This window comes from Pseudophryne corroboree, chromosome 6, assembly GCF_028390025.1.
Source record: "Pseudophryne corroboree isolate aPseCor3 chromosome 6, aPseCor3.hap2, whole genome shotgun sequence".
In the NCBI taxonomy this organism is placed as follows: Eukaryota; Metazoa; Chordata; class Amphibia; order Anura; family Myobatrachidae; genus Pseudophryne; species Pseudophryne corroboree.
Window position 1 is genome coordinate 410289990 of NC_086449.1, and position 27998 is coordinate 410317987.

The 27998-nt window shown below is 43.8% G+C and overlaps 1 protein-coding gene across 1 annotated transcript in view; it reads right to left on the reverse strand.

The window, feature by feature from the left end:
• Positions 1–27998, reverse strand: part of GRM3 (glutamate metabotropic receptor 3) — a 522963-nt gene that overhangs the window by 205046 nt on the left and 289919 nt on the right. Inside the window, exon 3 of the mRNA XM_063926928.1 lies at positions 17911–18760. Coding sequence (XP_063782998.1) covers positions 17911–18760 — 850 coding nt within the window. The remainder of the gene's footprint in view (positions 1–17910; positions 18761–27998) is intronic.

A 27998-nucleotide genomic window follows, 5' to 3' on the forward strand; every position in this document is an offset into this window, starting at 1 on the left:
TGAAAAGCGGTGATACAAAGCATAGCCTGCCTAGGAACGAGTTGGCATTTGCGAGATGCTGCTACTGGTGCCACCGCTGCTGTTCTTGCTGCGGGAGTCAATACATCTACCCAGTGGGCTGTCACAGTCATATAGTCCTGAGTCTGCCCTGCTCCACTTGTCCACATGTCTGTGGTTAAGTGGACATTGGGTACAACTGCATTTTTTAGGACACTGGTGACTCTTTTTCTGACGTCTGTGTACATTCTCGGTATTGCCTGCCTAGAGAAATGGAACCTAGATTGTATTTGGTACCGGGGACACAGTACCTTAAACAATTCTCTAATTCCCTGTGAATTAACAGTGGATAACGGACACACGTTTAAAACCACCGCAGCTGCCAAGACCCGAGTTATCTGCTTTGCAGCAGGATGACTGCTGTGATATTTCATCTTCCTCACAAAGGACTGTTGGACAGTCAATTGCTTACTGGAAGTAGTACAAGTGGTCTTCCGACTTCCCCTCTGGGATGATGATCGTCTCCCAGCAGCAACAACAGCAGCGCCAGCAGCAGTAGGCGTTACACTCAAGGATGCATCGGAGGAATCCCAGTCAGGAGAGGACTCGTCAGACTTGCCAGTGACATGGCCTGAAGGACTATTGTTTTTCATGTCTAATAAGGAAATTGACACTGAGGGAGTTGGTGGTGTGGTTTGCAGGAGCTTGGTTACAAGAGGAAGGGATTTAGTTGTCAGTGGACTGCTTCCGCTGTCACCCAAAGTTTTTGAACTTGTCAATGACTTCTGATGAATGCGCTCCAGGTGACGTATAAGGGAGGATGTTCCTAGGTGGTTAACGTCCTTACCCCTACTTATTACAGCTTGACAAAGGCAACACACGGCTTGACACCTGTTTTCCACATTTGTGTTGAAAAAATTCCACACCGAAGAGGTGATTTTTTTTGTAATTTGACCAGGCATGTCAATGGCCATTTTCGTCCCATGGACAACAGGTGTCTCCCCGGGTGCCTGACTTAAACAAACCACCTCACCATCAGAATCCTCCTTGTCAATTTCCTCCTCAGCGCCAGCAACACCCATATCCTCATCCTGGTGTACTTCAACAGTGACATCTTCAATTTGACTATCAGGAACTGGACTGCGGGTGCTCCTTCCAGCACTTGCAGGGGGCGTGCAAATGGTGGAAGGCGCCACCTCTTCCCGTCCAGTGTTGGGAAGGTCAGGCATCGCAACCGACACAATTGGACTCTCCTTGGGGATTTGTGAATTAGAAGAACGTACAGTTCTTTGCTGTGCTTTTGCCAGCTTAAGTCTTTTCATTTTTCTAGTGGGAGGATGAGTGCTTCCATCCTCATGTGAAGCTGAACCACTAGCCATGAACATAGGACAGGGCCTCAGCCGTTCCTTGCCACTCCGTGTCGTAAATGGCATATTGGCAAGTTTACGCTTCTCATCAGACGCTTTTAATTTTGATTTTTGGGTCATTTTACTGAACTTTTGTTTTTTGGATTTTACATGCTTTCTACTATGACATTGGGCATCGGCCTTGGCAGACGACGTTGATTTCATTTCATCATCTTGGCCATGACTAGTGGCAGCAGCTTCAGCACGAGATGTGAGTGGATCTTGATCTTTCCCTATTTTACCTTCCACATTTTTATTCTCCATTTTTTAATGTGTGGAATTATATGCCAGTAATATATGAATAGCAATGGCCCACTCTACTGTACTATATATGTATACTGTTGGTCACCAAAATGCTGCACTGTAATATTAGAAGCTATAGAAAAGTATATATATTATTGTATATATCAGTACAGAGCGGTGTAACTGTGACAAATGTGTCCTGACAAGCAGTATAGAAGCTATAGAATAGTATATATATTACTGTATATATATATATATATATATATATATATATATATATCAGTACAGAGCGGTGTAACTGTGACACGTGTCCTGACAAGCAGTATAGAAACTATAGAATAGTATATATATTACTGTATATATATATATATATCAGTACAGAGTGGTGTAACTGTGACACATGTGTCCTGACAAGCAGTATAGAAGCTATAGAATAGTATATATATTACATTTACTGTATATATATATCAGTACAGAGCAGTGTAACTGTGACACATATGTCCTGACAAGCAGTATAGAAGCTATAGAATAGTATAAATTATTATACTGGTGGTCCCCACAATGCAGCACACTGAGCACAGAGATTTGCAGCACACTGAGCACAGATATGGAGCGTTTTCAGGCAGAGAACGTAGATATTTTCAGCACACTGAGCACAGATTATTTGCAGCACACTGAGCACAGATATTTTCAGCACACTGAGCACAGATTACGGAGCTTTTCAGGGGAGAGAATGCTGCCACTTCCTCTCCGTTCAATCTCCAATGCACGAGTGAAAATGGCGGCGACGCGCGGCTCCTTATATAGAATATGAATCTTGCGAGAATCCGACAGCGGGATGATGATGTTCGGGCGCGTTCTGGTTAACCGAGCAAGGCGGGAAGATCTGAGATCTCAACGAACCGAACCCGCTCATCTCTAGTTCTGAGATGGTATCACAAATCCCCAAAAGAGAGGCCAAGTGTGTTGGCGGTTGCAATGCCTGACCTTCCCAACACTGGATGGGAAGAGGTGGCTACTTCCACCATTTGCATGCCCCCTGCAAGTGCTGGAAGGAGCACCCACAGTCCAGGATATGGGTGTTGCTGGTGCTGATGAGGAAGTTGACGATGAGGATTCTGATGGTGATGTGGTTTGTTTAAGTCAAGCACCGGGGGAAGACACCTGTTGTCCGTGGGATGAAGAAGCCCATTGTGATGCCTGGGTAAACTACCAAAAAAGCCACCTCTTCGGTGTGGAATTATTTCTCCACAAATGCGGAAAACAGGTGTCAAGCCATCTGTTGCCTCTGTCAGTCTGTAATAAGTAGGGGTAAGGATGTTAACCACCTGGGAACATCCTCCCTTATACGTTACCTGCTGTGCATTCATCAAAAGTCAGTGTCAAGTTGTGAAACTTTGGGTAAGAGCGTAAGCAGTCCACTGACACCTAAATCCCTTCTTCCTATTGTACCCAAGCTCCTGCAAGCCACACCACCAACTCCCTCAACGTCAACTTCCTCCTCAGTCAGGAATGTCAGTAGTCCTGCAGGCCATGTCACTGTCAAGACTGAGGAGTCCTCTCCTAACCGGGATTCCTCCATAGGATCCTTGAATGGTACGCCTGCTGTTGCTGCCGCTGCTGTTGTTGCTGCTGGGAGTCGATCAATTAATTAATTAATTTGGTGGTGCAGAATTTTTTTTTAAATTACAGGGATGTGCAGGAGATGCTGTCGGTGGCCCGAAAAATTGCAGGCCACTTTCTGCATTCTGCCACTGCGTGCCAAAGACTGGAGCGCCAGCCAACACTCCTGAACCTGCCCAACCATCAACTGAAGCAAGAGGTGGTAACGAGGTGGAATTCAACCCTCTATATGCTTCAGAGGATGGAGGAGCAGCAAAAGGACAATCAAGCCTATACAGCTACCTACGATATAGGCAAAGGAGGGGGAATGCACCTGACTCAAGCGCAGTGGAGAATGATTTCCGTGTTGTGCAAGGTTCTCCAACCCTTCGAACTTGCCACACGTGAAGTCAGTTCAGACACTGCCAGCTTGAGTCAGGTCATTCCCCTCATCAGGCTTTTGCAGAAGCAGCTGGATAAATTGAGGGAGGAGCTAAGACGGAGCAATTCCCCAAAGTATGTGGAACTTGTGGATGGAGCCCTTCATTTACTTTGCCAGGAATCAAGGGTGGTCAATCTGTTGAAATCAGAGCACTACATTTTGGCCCCCGTGCTCGATCCTAGGTTTAAAGCCTACATTGTATCTCTCTTTCCAGACACAAGTGTGCAGAAGTGCAAAGACATGCTGCTTAGTAAATTGTCAACTCAAGCGGAACATGACCTATCAACAGCTCGTCCTTCAATTTCTCCCGCCACTGGGGCTGCAAGGAAAAGGATAAGATTTCCGAGCCCACCCGCTGGCGGTGATGCAGGGCAGTCAGGAGCAAAAGCTGACATCTGGTCCGGACTGAAAGACCTGCCAACGATTACTGATATGTCTACTGTCACTGCATATGATTCTGTCACCATTGAAAGAATGGTGGAGGATTATATGAGTGACAGCATCCAAGTAGGCATGTCAGAAAGTCTGTATATATACTGGCAGTAAAAAGAGGCAATTTGGAGGCCCTTGCACAAACTGGCTTTATTTTACCTCAGTTGCTCCCCCTCCAGTGTGTACTCCAAAGTGTTTAGTGCAGCCGGTAACCTTGTCAGCGATCGGCATAGGAGGTTACTTTCACTAAATGTGGAGAAGATGATGTTCATCAAAATGAATTATAAATTCCTCCAGGAAGACCTTTACCAGCAATTGCCTCCAGAAAGTACACCGGGGCCTGTGATGGTGGATTCCAGTGGGGACGAATTAATACTCTATGAGGAGGATGTACACAGTGAAAGGGGTGAGGAATCGGCGGATGAGGTGGACATCTTGCCTCTGTAGAGCCAGTTTGTGCAAGGAGAGATTGATTGCTTCTTTTTTGGTGGGAGCCCAAACAAACCAGTCATTTCAGCCACAGTAGTGTGGCAGACCCTGTCGCTGAAATGATTGGTTTGTTACAGTGTGCATGTCCTGTTTATACAACATAAGGGTGGGAGGGAGGGCCCAAGGACAATTCCATCTTGCACCTCTTTTTCTTCTTTGCATCATGTGCTGTTTGGGGACTAGTTTTTTTTGTGCCATCCTGACTGTAACTGCAGTGCCACTCCTAGATGGGCCAGGTGTTTGTGCTGCACACTTGTGTCGCTTAGCTTGGCCATCCAGCTACCTCATTGCACCTTTTTTTCTTCTTTGCATCATGTGCTGTTAGGGGACTAGTTTTTTTTATGACATCCTGTCTGTAACTGCAGTGCCACTCCTAGATGGGCCAGGTGTTTGTGCCGCACACTTGTGTCGCTTAGCTTGGCCATCCAGCTACCTCATTGCACCTCTTTTTCTTCTTTGCATCATGTGCTGTTTGGGGCCTATTTTTTAAATCTGTCATCCTGTCTGCCACTGCAGTGCCACTCCTAGATGGGCCAGGTGTTTGTGTCGCACACTTGTGTCGTTTAGCTTGGCCATCCAGCTACCTAATTGCACCTCTTTTTATTCATTGCATAATGTGCTGTTTGGGGCCTAGTTTTTGAATAGTGCCATCTTGTCTGCAACTGCAGTACCACTCCTAGATGGGCCAGGTGTTTGTGCCACACACTTGTGTCGCTTAGCTTAGTCATACAGCCACCTCGGTGCAACTTTTAGGCCTAAAAACAATATATTGAGGTGTTCAGAACAGACTGGAAATGAGTGTAAATGAATGTTATTGAGGTTAATAATACCGTAGGAGCAAAATTACCCCCAAATTCTATGATTTTAGCTGTTTTTATGTTTTTTTCAAAAATCATCCAGATTCAAAACTAAAACCAAAACCAAAACACGAAAGGGTGGTTTTGGCAAAACCAAGCCAAAACCAAAATACGAAAGTGGAATTAGAACTAAGGGGGTCATTCCGAGTTGATCGCTCGCTAGCTGCTTTTAGCAGCAGTGCACACTCTAAGCCGCCGCCCTCTGGGAGTGTATCTTAGCTCAGCAGAAGTGCGAATGAAAGGTTAGCAGAACAGTGCTGATTTTTTTTCAAGCAGTTTCAGAGTAGCTGCAGACCTACTCCTTCCTTGCGATCATTTCAGTCTATTTAGTTCCTGCTTTGACGTCACAAACACGCCCTGCGTCCGGCCAGCCACTACCCTGTTTCCCCAGGCACGCCTGTGTTTTTACCTGACACGCCTGCGTAGTTTAGCACACTCCCGGAAAACGGTCAGTTACCACCCAGAAACACCCACTTCCTGTCAATCACACTGATCAACAGAGCGACTGAAAAGCGTTGCTCGACCTTGTGTAAAACTGCATAGTTTTTTGTGAACGCACTTTGCCCGTACGCATGCGCAGAAATGCAGATTTTTAGCCTGATCGCTACACTGCAAACAACGGCAGCCAGCGATCAACTCAGAATGACCACCTAAAACCAAAACAGAAAACACGAAAAGTGCCCGCCGCACATCTCTAGTTATTATTACCCAGTTTTGTTATATCATTGTTATTTCCAATTGTAAATCGCAACAGAATTTGCTGCGCTATATAAGAAACTGTTAATAAATAAATTAGGCCCAATATACAGTAGCTGGTCGGCAAATGTCTTATTCATGTGAAATAATGATCATTCCTGCACAAAATACTGTGCTGTTTCCTGGAAGAAGAAGTGGTGTATAAATTATTCCAGCTCTGGAATCAAGTTCTGTAGAAAGGGGCATAACAGCTTTAAGGGGCATAGCAGTAGATTTTCAAAACCCTACATTTTCCAGATTTTGCCTGTCAGATTTAAAAGGGCAATACTACTTAATGTAAACAACTGTTATTATTGCTGCCCTTTTAAATATGGCAGACAAAATCTGTAAATATTTAGGGTTTTGTAAATCCACTGCTTAAATATTCCTAAGTGTCAGAGAAGCGCATCAAGATTAAGGGGGTCATTCAGACCTGATTGCACGCTAGGATTTTTTGTTGCGCTGTGATCAGGTCAGAACTGCGCATGCGTATGCACCGCAATGCGCAGTCGTGTCACATGGGTACAAAGCGGATTGTTGCTGTGCGATGGATTATGCAAAGAATCCATTCGCACAGCCGATCGCAAGGAGATTGACAGGAAGAAGGCGTTGGTGGGTGGCAACTGACCATTTTTTGGGAGTGTTCGGAAAAACACAGGCGTGTCCAAGCGTTTGCAGGGCTGGTGTCTGACGTCAATTCCGGCCCCAGACAGACTGAAGTGATGGCAGCGGCTGAGTAAGTCCTGGGCAACTCAAAAACTGCACAAAACTTTTTTGTATCGCTTGGCTGCACATGCGTTCGCACACTTTGCATAGCAAAAATACACTCCCCTATGGGCGGAGACTATCTGCTCGCAGCAGTGCAAAAATCCCCTAGCGAGCGATCAGGTCTGAATTAGGCCCTAAGATCACTGGAAGAACTACCTACTAATGTTGATTTAATGGGGTAAATTTACTAACATTCGTAATTTTCGGAAAAAGGTCAAAGTTCATTCACGAATGACATCGAAAGTGTAAAACTGCAACTTTTTGAATTTATTACGCCTAATTTACTAAGCTGTCGTATTCGGATTTTTCATTTGTTCCGATGTCGATGTCATTCGTGTTTTTTCCCCGTTTTTTACGGCAGTGATTAGCAAAACACTGCCGAATTTATCACAATGAATCTCAGCCGGATCTGTGTGATCCGTGCTGGGGTTCATTTTTTTTTTCTTTTTTAAAATAAACACTGTAAAACTTTAAAAAAAATTGCGTGGGGTCCCCCCTCCTAAGCATAACCAGCCTCGGGCTCTTTGAGCCGATCCTGGTTGCAGAAATATGGGAAAAAAAGTGACATGGGTTCCCCCATATTTAAGCAACCAGCATCGGGCTCTGCGCCTGGTCCTGGTTCCAAAAATACGGGGGACAAAAAGAGTAGGGGTCCCCCGTATTTTTAAAACCAGCACCGGGCTCCACTAGCTGGACAGATAATGCCACAGCCAGGGGTCACTTTTATATAGTGCCCTGCGCCCGTGGCATCAAAAATCCAACTAGTATCCCCTGGCCGGGGTACCCTGGGGGAGTGGGGACCCCTTCAATCAAGGGGTCCCCCCCCCAGCCACCCAAGGGCCAGGGGTGAAGCCCGAGGCTGTCCCCCCCCCATCCAATGGGCTGCGGATGGGGAGGCTGATAGCCTTTTGTGATAATGAAAAGATATTGTTTTTAGTAGCAGTACTACAAGGCCTAGCAAGCCTCCCCCGCATGCTGGTACTTGGAGAACCACAAGTACCAGCATGCTACGGAAAAACGGGCCCGCTGGTACCTGTAGTACTACTACTAAAAAAATACCCAAAAAAAGACAAGACACACACACCGTGAAAGTAAAGATTTATTACATACATGCACACAAACATACATACATACTTACCTTATGTTCACACGAGGGTCTGTCCTCTTCTCCAGTAGAATCCAAGGGGTACCTGTTGAATAAATTCTACTCACCAGATCCCGGGTCCCAGGGTCCTCGGGGCAACCATTTGTAATCCAGGTACTTGAATAAAATAACAAAACGGATACCCGAGCCACGAACTGAAAGGGGCCCCATGTTTTCACATGGGACTCCTTTCCCCGAATGCCAGAAACCCACTCTGACTTCTGTCTAAGTGGGTTTCTTCAGCCAATCAGGGAGCGTCACGTTGTAGCACTCTCCTGATCGGCTGTGTGCTCCTGTACTGAGTGACAGGCGGCACACGGCAGTGTTACAATTTAGCGCCTATGCGCTCCATTGTAACCAATGGTGGGAACTTTCTGCTCAGCGGTGACGTCACTTTAGGTCAACCGCAGGGCAGAAAGTTCCCACCATTGGTTACAATGGAGCGCATAGGCGCTACATTGTAACACTGCCGTGTGCCGCCTGTCATACAGTACAGGAGCACACAGCCGATCAGGAGGGTGCTACAACGTAGCGCTCCCTGATTGGCTGAAGAAACCCACTTAGACATCAGTCAGAGTGGGTTTCTGGCATTCGGGGAAAGGAGTCCCATGTGAAAACATGGGGCCCCTTTCAGTGCGTGGCTCGGCTCTCCGTTTTGTTATTTTATTCAAGTACCTGGATTACAAATGGTTGCCCCGCGGACCCTGGGACCCTGGATCTGGTGAGTAGAATTTATTCAACAGGTACCCCTTGGATTCTACTGGAGAAGAGGACCGACCTGCGTGTGAACATAAGGTAAGTATGTATGTATGTTTGTGTGCATGTATGTATAGAGATGAGCGCCGTAAATTTTTCGGGTTTTGTGTTTTGGTTTTGTGTTCGGTTCCGCGGCCGTGTTTTGGGTTCGACCGCGTTTTGGCAAAACCTCACCGAATTTTTTTTGTCGGATTCGGGTGTGTTTTGGATTCGGGTGTTTTTTTCAAAAAACACTAAAAAACAGCTTAAATCATAGAATTTGGGGGTCATTTTGATCCCAAAGTATTATTAACCTCAAAAACCATAATTTACACTCATTTTCAGTCTATTCTGAATACCTCACACCTCACAATATTATTTTTAGTCCTAAAATTTGCACCTAGGTCGCTGGATGACTAAGCTAAGCGACCCTAGTGGCCGACACAAACACCGGGCCCATCTAGGAGTGTCACTGCAGTGTCACGCAGGATGTCCCTTCCAAAAAACCCTCCCCAAACAGCACATGACGCAAAGAAAAAAAGAGGCGCAATGAGGTAGCTGTGTGAGTAAGATAAGCGACCCTAGTGGCCGACACAAACACCGGGCCCATCTAGGAGTGTCACTGCAGTGTCACGCAGGATGTCCCTTCCAAAAAACCCTCCCCAAACAGCACATGACGCAAAGAAAAAAAGAGGCGCAATGAGGTAGCTGTGTGAGAAAGATAAGCGACCCTAGTGGCCGACACAAACACCGGGCCCATCTAGGAGTGGCACTGCAGTGTCACGCAGGATGTCCCTTCCAAAAAACCCTCCCCAAACAGCACATGACGCAAAGAAAAATTAAAGAAAAAAGAGGTGCAAGATGGAATTGTCCTTGGGCCCTCCCACCCACCCTTATGTTGTATAAACAGGACATGCACACTTTAACCAACCCATCATTTCAGTGACAGGGTCTGCCACACGACTGTGACTGAAATGACGGGTTGGTTTGGACCCCCACCAAAAAAGAAGCAATTATTCTCTCCTTGCACAAACTGGCTCTACAGAGGCAAGATGTCCACCTTATCATCATCCTCCGATATATCACCGTGTACATCCCCCTCCTCACAGATTATCAATTCGTCCCCACTGGAATCCACCATCTCAGCTCCCTGTGTACTTTGTGGAGGCAATTGCTGCTGGTCAATGTCTCCACGGAGGAATTGATTATAATTCATTTTAATGAACATCATCTTCTCCACATTTTCTGGATGTAACCTCGTACGCCGATTGCTGACAAGGTGAGCGGCGGCACTAAACACTCTTTCGGAGTACACACTTGTGGGAGGGCAACTTAGGTAGAATAAAGCCAGTTTGTGCAAGGGCCTCCAAATTGCCTCTTTTTCCTGCCAGTATAAGTACGGACTGTGTGACGTGCCTACTTGGATGCGGTCACTCATATAATCCTCCACCATTCTTTCAATGGTGAGAGAATCATATGCAGTGACAGTAGACGACATGTCCGTAATCGTTGTCAGGTCCTTCAGTCCGGACCAGATGTCAGCATCAGCAGTCGCTCCAGACTGCCCTGCATCACCGCCAGCGGGTGGGCTCGGAATTCTGAGCCTTTTCCTCGCACCCCCAGTTGCGGGAGAATGTGAAGGAGGAGATGTTGACAGGTCACGTTCCGCTTGACTTGACAATTTTCTCACCAGCAGGTCTTTCAACCCCAGCAGACTTGTGTCTGCCGGAAAGAGAGATCCAAGGTAGGCTTTAAATCTAGGATCGAGCACGGTGGCCAAAATGTAGTGCTCTGATTTCAACAGATTGACCACCAGACTGCTACAGTAAGCTACTATACTATACTAGTAGTATGTACAAAGAAGAAAGAAAAAAAAAAACCACGGGTAGGTGGTATACAATTATGGATGGACTGCCGAGTGCCGACACAGAGGTAGCTACAGCCGTGGACTAACGTACTGTGTCTGCTGCTAATATAGACTGGATGATTGATAATGAGATGAAATCAATATATATATATGTATGTATATATAATATCACTAGTACTGCAGCCGGACAGGTAGATAATATATTTATTAGGTAATGATGACTGATGACGGACCTGCTGGACACTGTCAGCTCAGCAGCACCGCAGACTGCTACAGTAAGCTACTATACTCTATAGTAGTATGTACAAAGAAGAAAGAAAAAAAAAAAACCACGGGTAGGTGGTATACAATTATGGATGGACTGCCGAGTGCCGACACAGAGGTAGCTACAGCCGTGGACTAACGTACTGTGTCTGCTGCTAATATAGACTGGATGATTGATAATGAGATGAAATCAATATATATATATGTATGTATATATAATATCACTAGTACTGCAGCCGGACAGGTAGATAATATATTTATTAGGTAATGATGACTGATGACGGACCTGCTGGACACTGTCAGCTCAGCAGCACCGCAGACTGCTACAGTAAGCTACTATACTATAGTAGTATGTACAAAGAAGAAAGAAAAAAAAAAAACACGGGTAGGTGGTATACAATTATGGATGGACTGCCGAGTGCCGACACAGAGGTAGCTACAGCCGTGGACTAACATACTGTGTCTGCTGCTAATATAGACTGGATGATTGATAATGAGATGAAATCAATATATATATGTATGTATATATAATATCACTAGTACTGCAGCCGGACAGGTAGATAATATATTTATTAGGTAATGATGACTGATGACGGACCTGCTGGACACTGTCAGCTCAGCAGCACCGCAGACTGCTACAGTAAGCTACTATACTATAGTAGTATGTACAAAGAAGAAAGAAAAAAAAAAAACCACGGGTAGGTGGTATACAATTATGGATGGACTGCCGAGTGCCGACACAGAGGTAGCTACAGCCGTGGACTAACGTACTGTGTCTGCTGCTAATATAGAGTCTAGAGTAGACTGGATGATAAATTATTGATAATGAGATGAAATCAATATAATATCACTAGTACTGCAGCCGGACAGGTACTATATATATTTATTATGTAATGACTGATGACGGACCTGCTGGACACTGTCAGGTCAGCACAGCACCGCAGACTGCTACAGTAAGCTACTATAGTAGTATGTATAAAGAAGAATGAAAAAAAAAAAAACCACGGGTAGGTGGTATACAATATTATATATATATATATATATATATTATATACAATTATATATATATATATATATATATATATTAAACTGGTGGTGATTGATTATTAAACTGGTGGTCACTTCAGGTCACGTTGCAACTTGCAACTAGTACTCCGAGGCCTAAGCAGACAATCACAAAATATATTATTATACTGGTGGTCAGTGTGGTCACAACAATGGCAGTGTGGCACTGACTCTGGCAGCAAAAGTGTGCACTGTACGTTATATGTACTCCTGAGTCCTGCTCTCAGACTCTAACTGCTCCCCACTGTCAGTGTCTCCCCCACAAGTCAGATAATACACTTACAGTCACACTATCTAATCTATAAATATCACTTCAGCAAGTAGTATAGTAGTATACAGTATAGTAGTACTCCTCCTAATAATGCTCCCCAAAATACTGTGTCTCTCTCTTCTCTAAACGGAGAGGACGCCAGCCACGTCCTCTCCCTATGACTCTCAATGCACGTGTGAAAATGGCGGCGACGCGCGGCTCCTTATATAGAATCCGAGTCTCGCGTTAGAATCCGAGCCTCGCGAGAATCCGACAGCGTGATGATGACGTTCGGGCGCGCTCGGGTTAGCCGAGCAAGGCGGGAAGATCCGAGCCTGCTCGGACCCGTGTAAAAAACCTGAAGTTCGGGCGGGTTCGGAGTCAGAGGAACCGAACCCGCTCATCTCTAGTATGTAATAAATCTTTACTTTCACGGTGTGTGTGTCTTGTCTTTTTTTGGGTATTTTTTTAGTAATAGTACTACAGGTACCAGCGGGCCCGTTTTTCCGCTGCATGCTGGTACTTGTGGTTCCCCAAGTACCAGCATGCGGGGGAGGCTTGCTGGGCCTTGTAGTACTGCTACTAAAAACAATATCTTTTCATTATCACAAAAGGCTATCAGCCCCCCCATCCGCAGCCCATTGGATGGGGGGGGGGACAGCCTCGGGCTTCACCCCTGGCCCTTGGGTGGCTGGGGGGGGGGACCCCTTGATTGAAGGGGTCCCCACTCCCCCAGGGTACCCCGGCCAGGGGTGACTAGTTGGATTTTTGATGCCACGGCCGCAGGGCACTATATAAAAGTGACCCCCGGCTGTGGCATTATCTGTCCAGCTAGTGGAGCCCGGTGCTGGTTTTAAAAATACGGGGGACCCCTACTCTTTTTGTCCCCCGTATTTTTGGAACCAGGACCAGGCGCAGAGCCCGATGCTGGTTGCTTAAATATGGGGGAACCCCTGTCATTTCCCCCCCCATATTTCTGCAACCAGGATCGGCTCAAAGAGCCCGAGGCTGGTTATGCTTAGGAGGGGGGACCCCACGCAATTTTTTTGGAGAAAATAATCACTTTCCCACCCCTTCCCACTGATATACATGCACGGATCTCATGGATCCGTGCATGCCTATCCAATCACGAATAAAAAAAGCAGGTCTGTTTTTTTTAAGCACTTTTTTACGAGTTGTAATTTTTCACGGCAGTGTTTTTTTTTTTTTTGCTTTGCACTTCTTAGTAAATGACCGAGATTCATACTTAAACAGCCGCGTTTTGACCGATGGTGTATTCATTCGTGATTTTTTTCCTAGGACTTCCAAATATTACGAATGCCCTCATCACTGCCGTGATTTGAGTTTAGTAAATTACCGAGATGACACTTTGATGAAAAAACGGCATCTCGGTCAAAATCGGGACCTTAGTAAATTTACCCCAATGTGTCAACAACTCTGGTGCTGGAATCATGTACACCAGGTTTTGTTTTTAATAAAAAAGCAGATGTTCAGTATCTCATGAATGAATGCTCATTAGTACAAGGCTATGAGACATATACTGGCCAGCAACACTTATTTCACTACAGTAAAATGAGTAGTTTAATAGCTTTAATTGTATAATTAGTTTAAGTTGTGCATTACATACTATATTTGAGGCTATTATTATACAGTGGCAAACGCAGGATTTTCATGGGGGGGGGGGGGGGTTCTGAAGATATATATATATATATAGGTACACACATGCATACACACAGCACAGTATGTAAACACACACACATATATATATATATATACACACACACATACAGTACATCTGTGTACATAGACATACATACACACACATACATACTGTACAGTAGCATACTTACAAACACAGCATACATACATACATGCACACAGCATACGTACTTGCACAGCATACATTCAAGCAGCATACATACATGCAGAGACACACAGTATACATGCACACACCACACATACATGCATAGACACACAATATACATGCACACACAGTATACATACTGTACAGCATAGACACACAGTATACATGCACACATACATAAACACAGCTTACATGCATACATACATAAACATAGTATACATGCACACAGCACACATATATACACACACAATATACAGTACATGCACACATACATACATACATACATACATACACACACACACAATATACATGCACACAGTACATATACACACACCCAATAACAGGAAGCACAGCCCCCAGCACCTATACACATGACATGCTTCTTGCATAAACAGTGCTGGCTGGGGGAGGTACATGCTGCACCAATCACTGCAGCAATTTATTTTCAGAGTGCCCCCTCCTTCAATCCCTGACATACAGTATGTAGTAGATGCACCTGGCTGCTGCAGATTCAGTGTGTGTGCGTGATGAACAAAGCAGACACTGCCTGACCCGACTCTGTTTCAAAGTCCCTTGGCTTCTACTGCCTGAGAGGAGCTGCGCGCTTTGCTGCAGCTCCCCCTACAGGCAGCCGGCAGCCAGCTTCTCACTGTCACTCGGATACTGACAGTGGAGCCGAGGAGGGAGCTGCAGCAACGTGAGCTTCTCTTTCTAAAAAACCCCAAAACATTGTCCACTAGCACCGACAGATCGGCGGCCAGGGGGGGTTTCTAGTTACTCGGAACCCCCCCCTGCGTGCGCGTATGTTATACTACTATTAACACTTATGTTTGTCCTCTTTTAGTAGGGTATTTCATTAATCAAAGCTTGAAAAAATATAAAATTGTGAGATATAAAATACTAACCAATCAGCTCCTAACTGTAATGTTTCAAACACAGCCTGTAAAAATGTAAAGTAGAAGCAAATTGGCTAGTACTTTATCTCTCACCAAGCTGTGCTAAATACCACCCTGCAACTCTGCATTTTATTATGACTTTTTATCGTGCGATAGATTAGACTTAATTTTAGTGGGAATATGGTATCGGTATTTATCGGTAAAGTATAGAGAGAGATAAGGTGGAGAGATATAAAGCACTAACCAGTCAGTTCCTAACTCTCATTTTACAGGCTGTGTTTGAAGAATTACAGTTAGGAGCTGATTGGCTAGAGCTTTATTTTTCTCTACTTTACCTCTCTCCATGCCTAAATAAATACCCCCATAATAATAACAACAACAATAATAATAATAATAATAATAATAATAATAATTTTATTTATATAGCGCTCTTTCTCCAACAGGACTCAATGCATTTTGCAGGCATAAAAAACAAAGCACATACTCAAAAAAATGAAGTAATACAGAAGTAAAAAACAAAACCTAGAGCGCATAATAAGTGTAATGTAGGGTTGATACATACATTTTGGGTAATAACTTCCATGAGTTAAATATTCCACCCACCAAAGGTATCATGTGAGGCAGCCTTGTTGGGTGCACTACGTAGTCTTAATCTGGGTAGAATAGGTTCCTCTCAGGGAATACATACTAATTACCTATGGCTGGGATCCGTGCTGTCATGAACCCGACAGCAGGCTCTCAGCCACCAGTATGTCGGCAGCGGGGCGAACAATACAAAGACCCTTACGGGCTTGCTGCCCTTGCCACGCTGTGGGCACGGTGGTTTGCTGCGCTCGCCACAGAATCTTTACTGTGCTGTGGACACCCATAGAGGGAGAAAAGACTGTGGTACCGGCATTTAACCCACTGTCAGGATTCCGGCATTCGGAATTGTGACAGCCAGGATCATGATAGGCAGTTTCTTGTAGAGTGCCCTTTTATACCAGGCAGAGCCCTCTTTTACACATTGCACCAGATAGAGCCCCCTTTTACACATTATGCCAGGTAGAGTCCCCTTTTACAAAAGGTAGAGCTTCCTTTTATACACTGCGCCAGATAGATCCTCCTTTTACACATTATGCCAGGTAGAGTCCACTTTTACACACTGCATCAGGTAAAGCTCCCTTTTACACACTGCGACAGGTAGAGCCCCCTTTTACACACTGCACCAGGTAGAGATCACTTTTATACATTGCACCAGATAGAGCCCCCTGTTGCACACTGTGCCACTTAGAGCCCCCTGTTACACATTACACCAGGTAGAGTCCTTTTTTACACCAGTTAGAGCTCCCTTTTACACATTGCGCCAGGTAGAGCCCCCTTTTACACATTATGCTAGGTAGAGTCCCCTTTTACACACTGCATCAGGTAGAGCTCCCTTTTACACACTGCGCCAGGTAGAGCCCCCCTTTTACACATTGCACTAGGTACAGCCCTCTCTTACACATTGTGCCAGGTAGAGCCCCCTTTTACACATTATGCTAGGTATAGTCCCCTTATACAATGCCAGGTAGAGCCCATTTTACACACTGCATCAAGTAGAGCTCCCTTTTACACACTGCACCAGGTAGAGGCCCCTTTTACACAGTGCACCAGGTAGGTCTCCCTTTTACACACTGCACCAGGTAGAGCCCCCTTACACATTGTGCCAGGTAGAGTCCCATTTTACACAATATGCCAGGTAGAGCCCTCCTTTACACATTATGCCATGTAGAGTCAGCTTTTACATGTTAAGCCAGGCAGAGTCCCATTTTACAATGCCAGGTAGAGCTCCTTTTACACATTGCAACAGGTAGAGCCCCCTTTTATACTTTGCACCAGGTAAAGCCCCCTTTTACACATAGCACTCAGTAGAGCCCCCTTTTACACATTACGCAAGGTAGAGTCCCCTTTTACGCCAGGTGGAGCCCCTTTTACACATTGTACCAGGTAGAGCCCCCTTTTACACATTATGGCAGGTAGAGTCCCCTTATACAATGCCAGGTAGAGTCCCCTTTTACACATTGTGCCAGGTAGAGCCCCCTTTTAAAATGTGTGTGTGTGTCTGTGTTCTACTTACATCTGCCTCCGGAGTAGCTGCTTCTCCATTTTCTGGCCTCACCCATCTCTCTGTTCTTCTTTGTCCATGTGGGTGCTGCTGGCAGTACTGTGCGCACAGTGCATGTGCATTATGTGCAAGGCACAGCTAGCACACCGATAGTTACGGCCCTGCATGTGTAGTGGCATAGGGCGGAAGTACTCTTCGAATAAAAAAGTGCCCCAAACAGAAGTTTTTTGTTCTGTCTGCCTGGCCTCTTTTCAAGGTAGAATCTTCCTCTGTGTACCCATTACAATTACTCTTTGGGAGCACCACCAATAGCTATCATTACTTGCTCATAAATACCAGTGGCTTTATATTATATGTACATTTTTTTTTAAATTGTAATTTATGATTCTAATATTCTGTGCAGAATCAATTAATAGTCTTGGTTTGTGCCAATGTCTAATCTTATATCAGACCAGATTATTATTTATTGCCTTTGGATATGATTGCCTAATGATATAACTGTATCTATGATTTAATAGCAGAGGGATTTTCTCAAAATTAGACACACCTGTTGCCATTTGGTTTTTCCATACATTTTAAAAATATTACGAGATACAAGTTAACATGCTAGATCTTAGCTTCTAATTACCATCTGTACTCTGGGTCATCATTAGGTTCATGTTTCCTATCCTACACCTTAATTATAGATAATTTTAGACAGAAGGCATATTAATGCTAAAACAAACAAATAAAGTGCATAAATTCAAATAATCCCTCTTAAAGACTTACCTGTAAAGTTTACTTTCAGCAAATAATCCTTGTAGAGTTTCTTACCATCTACAGTTTTCATGGCATCACACAGATGGGTGGTATTTGAGCACAGAGCCTGTTGCATTTTATGCAGGGCATGTGCCATTGCATATACTGCATTTACCACAAACATAATTTTAGATTCTTGTTCATAATTAGAGCTGTTGATATTCAGGTGCCTGTCACATGGTTTTTCTGTTTTGTTGTGCAGGCTACATTGAAATTTTTGTTGCCAAAAATCCCTAAACCATGGATTGCGATGATTATTGTTGGGGTTAAGGCTTTTAAAGTACTTGTCAAATTCTTTAACAGGATGTGAAGCAAGTTCTAAAGTAATTGCCCCATATGCTATGTGTTCGTTGCCTTTAACAATACTTTCTTGAGCTCCCCACCCATCACTGGCAATCCAAGTAAAAGAAGCATTAAACCTGTTGGCAGCAGCCAGAAGTTCTCTGGTATCATCACTCCGCATGAAAAGAACCACAACTTTTGCATTTGGCTTTTGTAATAGTTCTCTTATTGCATTGTCATATGACTTTTTAATATTTGATCTCCCAACTTTTTCAGAAGTGGCAATGCAAATGTTTCTCATTCTTGCTTCTTGTTCAAACGCTTCAATTCCTGTCTCCCCATAATCTCCTTCAGAGGCAACAGTAGACACATATGTCCAATTAAAGAAACGTAAAATTTCAGCCATCGCTTTTGCCTGATAGAAGTCTGGTGGCACTGTTCTTGCAAAGTAGTCATAACGTGACTTGTCACTAAGTTTGGCACTGGTGGAAGCATAGCTTATTTGAGGAATATGGAAGAGTCTCAGCAAATTAGCGACCTGCAAATACAAAATTCACAAAGCATTAAAATATAATACAACCTTTTTCACTAAGGTTATAGACAATGCTTTAGCTCAATATTTTCTAACCCAGATCCTCAAACACAACTGTTTTTAAATAGTAACCTTTGATAATAACTGATCCAGCCAAAGAGGTAAATTATGCTGTATAAAAGAAAATAAAAATGTCCAAAGCATGGACTTTCTGAGATAGTTGGAATGTTAGGGCATGCTGGTTTTATTGTTGGAGTTGCAGCTGTTGTATCTCTTCCTCTGTCTCAATGGGCTGTAACTTTTCATTTGGCAGCAAACAGTAGGTATCACTGCTGGCACTAATTACCTAATAGTGTTGAATTTAGCTAATAATCCTGAGCCCAGCTTCCTGAGCAACAAGAACAAGAGATACCATGGAGTGAAACCTAGCTGGTTTTGTAGAATCACTTTGAAGATGCACTGGTTCCAAACAAATAAAATAGAGAAAAAATTCTATTGTTGTAAAATTGATAACAGACAGAACTCTTGACTTAACAGCATAAAACATTACAACCATATATTTATGATTCTTATAATCTGACTTCCAAATGAACTACTTCATATCTGGACGTAGTTTTCCAGAACTATGTTTATGTGTTTATAATGCATCAATCTCTTGTCAAAAACATTTTTATAGCTTTAGTTACCTAAGAAAAAACAAAATAAAAAATCCTTTTATTTTTGAACAGATATCCCCAGCCAGCCTAATGATATATAAAAGGTTTAGGTTTGAGCTTTGCAGCCCAAGCTTTGTTTTTTTATGTTAATTACTTAATTGTAAACCAACTGTAATAAGCAGTCAACATAACAAGCATACTGCAATCACATTAAGCATACTATTATTAACTTATAATTAAGAAAATATAATAATAATAATAATTATAATAATTACCAAGAAAAGATTACTTCTCAGAATGAAATAGTATAACAAACGTACAAGTGTAAAAAATAAAACACAATAGTAAAATGAGGAAATTCTAATGTATTAAAAAGAATAAAAGGACTTTCCATAATCTCAATGGTTAACAACTTTTGTGCCATTATTATTATCTTAGTATTCTAGAATAAGATGGATTGCTGGTTATCATGTCGGGTGTTACAAGGTTTTCTTTACCCTTTAACTCTTGTTTACTTCACATCTTCTTGTCTCTTAAATTTGTCACCCCTTTCACACTTTCTTCACTTCTCTCTCCATCACTCCTATCATGCTGTATCTTATCTCTGTCCCTTTTATCCTGACTCATCTCTGTCACCCTTGCCCTTCATCTCTTATCTCCATCTTCCTACCACCCCTTGTCCCCATATCTAATCTCTGTCCCCCTCATCCCCCTATCACTGTTTCTCTCATAGCTGTCCACCACAACTGTACCCTTTCTCTCATCACTGTCCCCTCAACCCCTCCAATCTCTTTTAGCTCTGTCCCTAATGTCAGTTTTGCTAATCTCAATTCCCTGCCCTTTCTCCCCCTGTCAGTCTCTCTTGCCTGTCCCTAGTTTTCACCCTTGTGTTTGGGCGAAAGCACAGGGGGAGCACACTGTTAGGACAGGTCTGTTTCCTTCTGTCAGCATCTGCAGCCATCTTAGGTAGTGAGGAGGGATGCATGTGTGGAAGGCAGGTGGAAGTGCTTACAGGAGGGATCAGTCCTTCCCTAAAAGTGCTAGGGTGAGAAGAGAGATTGAGAGGAAAGCAAAAGAAGGCATGCAACATACCTTTGCAAAACCATGTTGCTTCGCAGAAAGATTTAGATTTAGGAGGGTTATATCCAAAATATAAATCAGTGTAAAAATAAATATATCCAACATACATGGGGCACAGACAGAGGCATCACTAGGGGGGGAGGTGTATCATACCCAGGTATCACCCTCCGAGGGGTTTACACTAAAATGCTATCATACAGCTCCTGGCTCCTGTCTATTAGTATCCTTAGCAATGGGGAAAAAATCCCATTGCCTCTGCCCACTTGTACCCAATATTTTAGAATGTTCCAACCATTATGGTAATTGTTATCCCCAATAAGTTTCCACCTTTACTAATGCCATCTGTACTCAATGTGAGCAGTAACAACTTTAAAAGATAAAAAAGCATTTCTGTCTGCCCTTACCTTTGACCAAGTCAAACATGATAATTTAATTCAGGAAGCAGATTTGCCTCCTCTGTCTCAGACACAATCGGAAACACAGGCGGAGAAATCACACTTGAAGTTATTGCAGCCATTTCCCAACTTCAGTTACATAAAATTCCAGGTCCTGGTGGCTTTTCCAATGAATACTATAAAATACTAAAGCCACATATTGCCCCTACTCTAGTGGAATTGTTAAATTACATTCTCTATAACCACACTGCTATCGACCTCCTTCTAGGTATACTGCAAAATGACACATTAAGGGAATCACCATTGGCAAAAAAGAAAAACTAACTGCCTTTGCAAATGACATTCTATTATACATATCCAACTCCTCTGACTCATTTGCTCACATAACTGAACAATTATTCAGGGAAGTGTCTGGATTTGCTGTCAACTGGGCCATCTATTGCATTATGTTTGGATAGAGACAATGCTAGTCCCGTTGGAGTGGATGGTGTTTCATTGTCTTGGCGATCATATCTCTTTACTCATCTGGGGGTTAAAATTCCAAAAAACCTGAGACTTCTCTGTAACCTTAACTTCCTACATCAGTTGGGTAAGATTTCTGTTGAGCTAGAGAGCTGGAAATCCCTCCACATTTCATACACTGGAAGGGCAAACTTAATCAAAATGATAACATTTCCCCGCCTTATGTATCTGATGCAGGTCTTGCCATTGCCACTGGCTCCTAAGGATATTACAGATACTCATTTTATTTTTTGCTGTTTAATTTGGCAAGTAAAAAGGCCATGTATTGTCTTATTGAAATTAGGACAACCAAAATCAAATGGTGGTATTATTTTCCCTAATGTATTTCCAGATGACCCTTTTACATTATCTCATGGATTGACTCCATGGTTAGGAAGACTATAGTAATACTTCCCTGGAGAGTAGATTTTTGGAGGGGGGAGATTTGATAACCTTTTTACACCTCCATGATCAAAAGGTCCCTACTCACATGAGAGAGAACCCGTTGCCCTGGCCTCCCAGGAAATTGTAGACAAAACTTAAATGTGCATAGGTCCCTCTATCTTTGTTTTATGTCCAACCCTGACTTTCAGGAGGGTCATGCTAGGCACCCTTTCAACATCTTAAGAATGGGAGGGGTAATAAATACTGGATTGATAGTTGAAATACAGTATCAGCTAAATGTCCTCTCACATTCCAGGAGGCAACTGAGAAGTACCCCCTACTAACTGCATACCCTGTAGCTTTTCTCTTGGCCCATCATTACACCAGTCTAACCATTCACCACTTTTATCAAGCCGACTGGTCAAATATTATGGATACCTTTCTCCAGCACACAATAGGGAGAAAAGTGATTTTTGTGCCCTATAGACATCTACAACATTTCTTAATATATTCTGTTTCTCAAGGTGACCCTCAGACATGGACTTCACAGCTTCTGAGCCTGCAGGTTGATGATTTATAAAAACCTCACACCAGATCATGTCATATGCTTTCCTCTACCATGTACACAGAGATGTTTCTCAATATGTTGCACAAATCCTACCTGTCCCCACATAGGATATTTCTAATTGGGCTTTCTACAACCCACTCCTGTTTCAAGTGTGGCCAGCCACAGGCCGATATATTTCATTGTTTATGGTCATGTCCGCTAATTCATAAATTCTGGTTGCAAGTGCTCAATTACTCCCAAGACCATTTGTTTAATTATATGGCAAGACCATTTGTTTAATTATATGGGGTATATGCAATAGCGGGCGAATTGGCAAAAAAGGCGAATTCCGGGCCGTTTTCGCCTCCAAAAATCAATTCGCCTATGCAGTGCAGTCATTTTTCGCAAAAAAACGGCCCGTCAAAATTCGCCTTTTCTCAATTCGCCTTTTTCCGAATTCGCCTTTTCTGCAATGGTACAGATGCTGCAATTCGCCTCCAGCATATTCAATTCAAGTTTGGAAATTCGCCTGCAGTGTTTTTTGACAGCAAATTCGCGATTTTCACTCCGCCACACTTTGGAGGGTGAAAACAATTAAAAAAATTTTAAACATGGTTTTTTTTGTGTTTTTTTTTTTGGGAATAGCAGATCTATTTATATTAGAAGGGATTAGGTTTTTTTTTTTTTTTGGGGGGAGGCACAAATATTATTTTTATATTTTTTAAAATATTATTATTTTTTTTTTATTTTTTTATTGCTGGAACGGTAAAATCAGAAAAAAAAATGGCGTGGGGTCCCCCCTCCAAAGCATAACCAGCCTCGGGCTCATTGAGCTGGTCCTGGTTCTAAAAATGCGGGGAAAAAATTGACAGGGGATCCCCCGTATTTTTAAAACCAGCACCGGGCTCTGCGCCTGGTGCTGGTGCCAAAAATACGGGGGACAAAAAGAGTAGGGGTCCCCCGTATTTTTAACACCAGCATCGGGCTCCACTAGCTGGACAGATAATGCCACAGCCGGGGGTCACTTTTATGCCGTGCCCTGCGGCCGTGGCATCAAATATCCAACTAGTCACCCCTGGCCGGGGTACCCTGGGGGAGTGGGGACCCCTTCAATCAAGGGGTCCCCCCCCCCCAGCCACCCAAGGGCCAGGGGTGAAGCCCGAGGCTGTCCCCCCCCATCCAATGGGCTGCGGATGGGGGGGCTGATAGCCTTTGTGTTAAAAAAAAAAGATATTGTTTTTTCCATTAGTACTACAAGTCCCAGCAAGCCTCCCCTGCAAGCTGGTACTTGGAGAACCACAAGTACCAGCATGCGGGTGAAAAACGGGCCCGCTGGTACCTGTAGTTCTAATGGAAAAAAAATACCCAAATAAAAACAGGACACAGACACCGTCGACAGTAAAACTTTATTACACACTGCCGACACACACATACTTACCTATGTTCACACGCCGACATCGGTCCTCTTCTCCCTGTAGAATCCACGGATACCTGAAAAGCAAAGTTCAATATACTCACCTTAACCAGGGTCCAGAGATAAATCCACGTACTTGGCAAAAAAATAAAACGCATTTACCCGCACCAAAAACGGACTGAAAGGGGTCCCATGCTGACACATGGGACACCTTTCCACGAATAAGACCTGTCAGTGAAAGCTGTCACTGACAGGTCCCTAAGCCAATCAGGAAGCGCAACTTCGTTGCTCTCACCTGATTGGCTGATCGCTGTGACAGCGCATCGCACAGCTCCCTCCATTATATTCAATGGTGGGAACTTAGCGGCTAGCGGTGAGGTCACCCGCCGGTCAGCGGCTGACCGGCGGGTGACCCCACCGCTAGCCGCTAAGTTCCCACCATTGAAAGTAATGGAGCGGCTTTGCGAGGCGCTGTCAGAGTACAGACGGCGTCCAGCCAATCAGGTGAGCGCCACGGCAGTAGCGCTTCCTGATTGGCTGAAGGGACATCAGTGACAGGAGTCACGTGATGTCCCGGCATTCGGGGAAAGGATTCTAATGTGAAAACATTGGACCCCTTTCATTAGTCCGGTGGAGCGGGTGTTCGGTTTGTTTTTTTACAAAGTACGTGGATTTACCTCTGGACCTCTGGACGCTGGAAGGTGAGTATAATTTTTTGACAGGTACCCTCGGATCGTCGGAGATCGTTGCAGTCGGCGTGTCAACACAGGTAAGTATGTGTGTGTCGGTGTATGAAATAAAGTTTTACTATCAAGGTGTGTGTGTCCTGTTTTTATTTGGGTATTTTTTCCCCAGTAGTACTACAGGTACCAGCGGGCCCGTTTTTCTCCCGCATGCTGGTACTTGTGGTTCTCCAAGTACCAGCTTGCGGGGGAGGCTTGCTGGGACTTGTAGTACTAATGGAAAAAACAATATCTTTTTTTTTATCACAAAGGCTATCAGCCCCCCCATCCGCAGCCCATTGGATGGGGGGGGACAGCCTCGGGCTTCACCCCTGGCCCTTGGGTGGCTGGGGGGGGGGGACCCCTTGATTGAAGGGGTCCCCACTCCCCCAGGGTACCCCGGCCAGGGGTGACTAGTTGGATATTTGATGCCACGGCCGCAGGGCACGGCATAAAAGTGACCCCCGGCTGTGGCATTATCTGTCCAGCTAGTGGAGCCCGATGCTGGTGTTAAAAATACGGGGGACCCCTACTCGTTTTGTCCCCCGTATTTTTGGCACCAGCATCAGGCGCAGAGCCCGGTGCTGGTTTTAAAAATACGGGGGATCCCTGCCCGATTTTTCCCCTGCATTTTTAGAACCAGGACCAGCTCGATGAGCCCGAGGCTGGTTATGCTTTGGAGGGGGGACCCCACGCCATTTTTTTTTCGGGTTTTTCCCCATTTTTTCCCGTTTTTAAAAATCGCGGCAAAATCCGCCAAATCGGCCGATTTTCGCCCGCGACTCTGGCGAATCCGTTTTTCATTGCATATGGTGAATTCCGGAAGCCACCTTCCGGAATTCACCTGACGAATTTGGTCGAATTGAAAAAACGGCGATAATTGCCGCGATTTCGCCCGCTATTGCATATACCCCTATGGCTTTAACCCCTGAATAGGCTCTGTTTGGCATTTTCCCTAGAGGGCTTCAAATTTCAAAGGGCGGCAGATGACTTTTACTGGCGGTCAGCGCAGCTGCCCAAAAGTCTATTTTGCAGGTCATAAATCCTAAATTATTTTACCTTTTTTGTTTGGCATGGGGGGGGAGGTAGTGCAAGAACTGGAGGCCAAAAACGAGAATTTTTTTTTAAATGTGGGAGAGTTTCATTGTGACTCTTTCCATAGATAACCAAAACCATATTTGAAATTCCTTATGTAGTACATTCTGGTATCTTCTGCAGATGGTTGAGGGTGTCCCTCTAATTTAAATGTAATTGTGGGGGGAAGTAGAGGTGAGCAAACTTTATTTTGTTAAGTCCCAATCTGATTTAATTGTAACTTTTGTACTTGTTTGTCACCATTTGGGCCTACTTATGTATACTATTTCTGTGACTGAATGACCATATGTCCAAACATAAATATAACACTTATGTTTAATTGGTCTGTTGTATTCCATCATGTTAGGCTTTATGCTGCATTATGTTTCAATATACTATGATTTATAGTTATACATTGCTTCAATAAAAATATATATATTAAAAAAAGTATTTTTTTTAAATACTGTATAACTATACAGGAATTACAGTACTTGTAAACACTAGCATCAATAATTCAACAATTAAACATATTAATACATTAAATATTTGTATTATAATTTAACCAGTATTAGTGATAGATAAGCAATACATAAATTTCCTAGTGGCAGCCATTGCTCTAGAGAGAGCTGCCTAATGCACAAAATCCAATACAGAGGGTCCCCTAGTTATCACTATATGATACAGAGCGCATCCTTGTAATTGCCCTTCAACACAACGTTTGTCCTTATGACCATGTTACAATGCAGAAAGCATTCAAGTGACTGCAGTCAAAGAATCTCCTTATCATGGTCCTCATAATTAATTTCCTTACATAGTGGCTGTTCTTGTATTGATAGAAACATAGAATTTGACAGCAGATAAGAACCACTTGGCCCATCTAGTCTGCCCCTTTTTTTTTACCATATTTTTATCTCAAACCTTATTTGATCCTTTTTTCTTTCTTAGGATATCCTTATGTCTATCCCATGCATGTTTAAATTGCTCTACTATCTTAGCCTCTACCACCTCTGATGGGAGTCTATTCCACTTGTCCACTACCCTTTCTGTGAAGTAATTTTTCCTCATATTTCCCCTGAACCACCCCTTCCCCCAGTCTCAGTACATGTCCTTGTGTCCTGTTGCTTCTCTTTATTTGAAGAATGTTTCCCTCCTGGACTTTGTTAAAACCTTTATTATATTTGAAAGTGTCTATTATGTCCAGGGGTGTATCTGGAGAGGAGTGGACCCGTGTGCAGTCTCCGGGTGTGAGCCCCCTCCTCTCCAGTCCCGTAGCTGGCAGCTTTCCCTTCTCTGCTCCAAACTCTACATATTGAGATTAGTGATGTGCACCGGACATTTTTTGGGTTTTGTGTTTTGGTTTTGGATTCGGTTCCGCGGCCGTGTTTTGGATTCGGACGCGTTTTGGCAAAACCTCCCTGAAAATTTTTTGTCGGATTCGGGTGTGTTTTGGATTCGTTTTTTTTTTACAAAAAACCCTAAAAAACAGCTTAAATCATAGAATTTGGGGGTAATTTTGATCCCATGGTATTATTAACCTCAATAACCATAATTTACACTCATTTTCAGTCTATTCTGAACACCTCACACCTCACAATATTATTTTTAGTCCTAAAATTTGCACCGAGGTCGCTGGATGGCTAAGCTAAGCGACCCAAGTGGCCGACACAAACACCTGGCCCATCTAGGAGTGGCACTGCAGTGTCAGGCAGGATGGCACTTCAAAAAAATTGTCCCCAAACAGCACATGATGCAAAGAAAAAAAGAGGCGCACCAAGGTCGCTGTGTGACTAAGCTAAGCGACCCAAGTGGCTGACACAAACACCTGGCCCATCTAGGAGTGGCACTGCAGTGTCAGACAGGATGGCAGATTAAAAAAATTGTCCCCAAACAGCAAATGATGCAAAGAAAAAAAGAGGCGCAATGAGGTCGCTGTGTGACTAAGCTAAGCGACACAAGTGGCCGACACAAACACCTGGCCTATCTAGGAGTGGCACCTAAGGCAAAACCTCCCTGAAAATGTTTTGTCGGATTCGGGTGTTTTTTTACAAAAAACCCTCAAAACAGCTTAAATCATAGAATTTGGGGGTCATTTTGATCCCATAGTATTATTAACCTCAATAACCATAATTTCCACTCATTTTCAGTCCATTCTGAACACCTCACACCTCACAATATTATTTTTAGTCCTAAAATTTGCACCGAGGTCGCTGGATGGCTAAGCTAAGCGACACAAGTGGCCGACACAGACACCTGGCCCATCTAGGAGTGACACTGCAGTGTCAGACAGGATGGCACTTCAAAAAAATAGTCCCCAAACAGCACATGATGCAAAGAAAAAAAGAGGCGCAATGAGGTAGCTGTGTGACTAAGCTAAGCGACCCAAGAGGCCGACACAAACACCAGGCCCATCTAGGAGTGGCATTGCAGTGTCAGACAGGATGGCACTTCAAAAAAATAGTCCCCAAACAGCA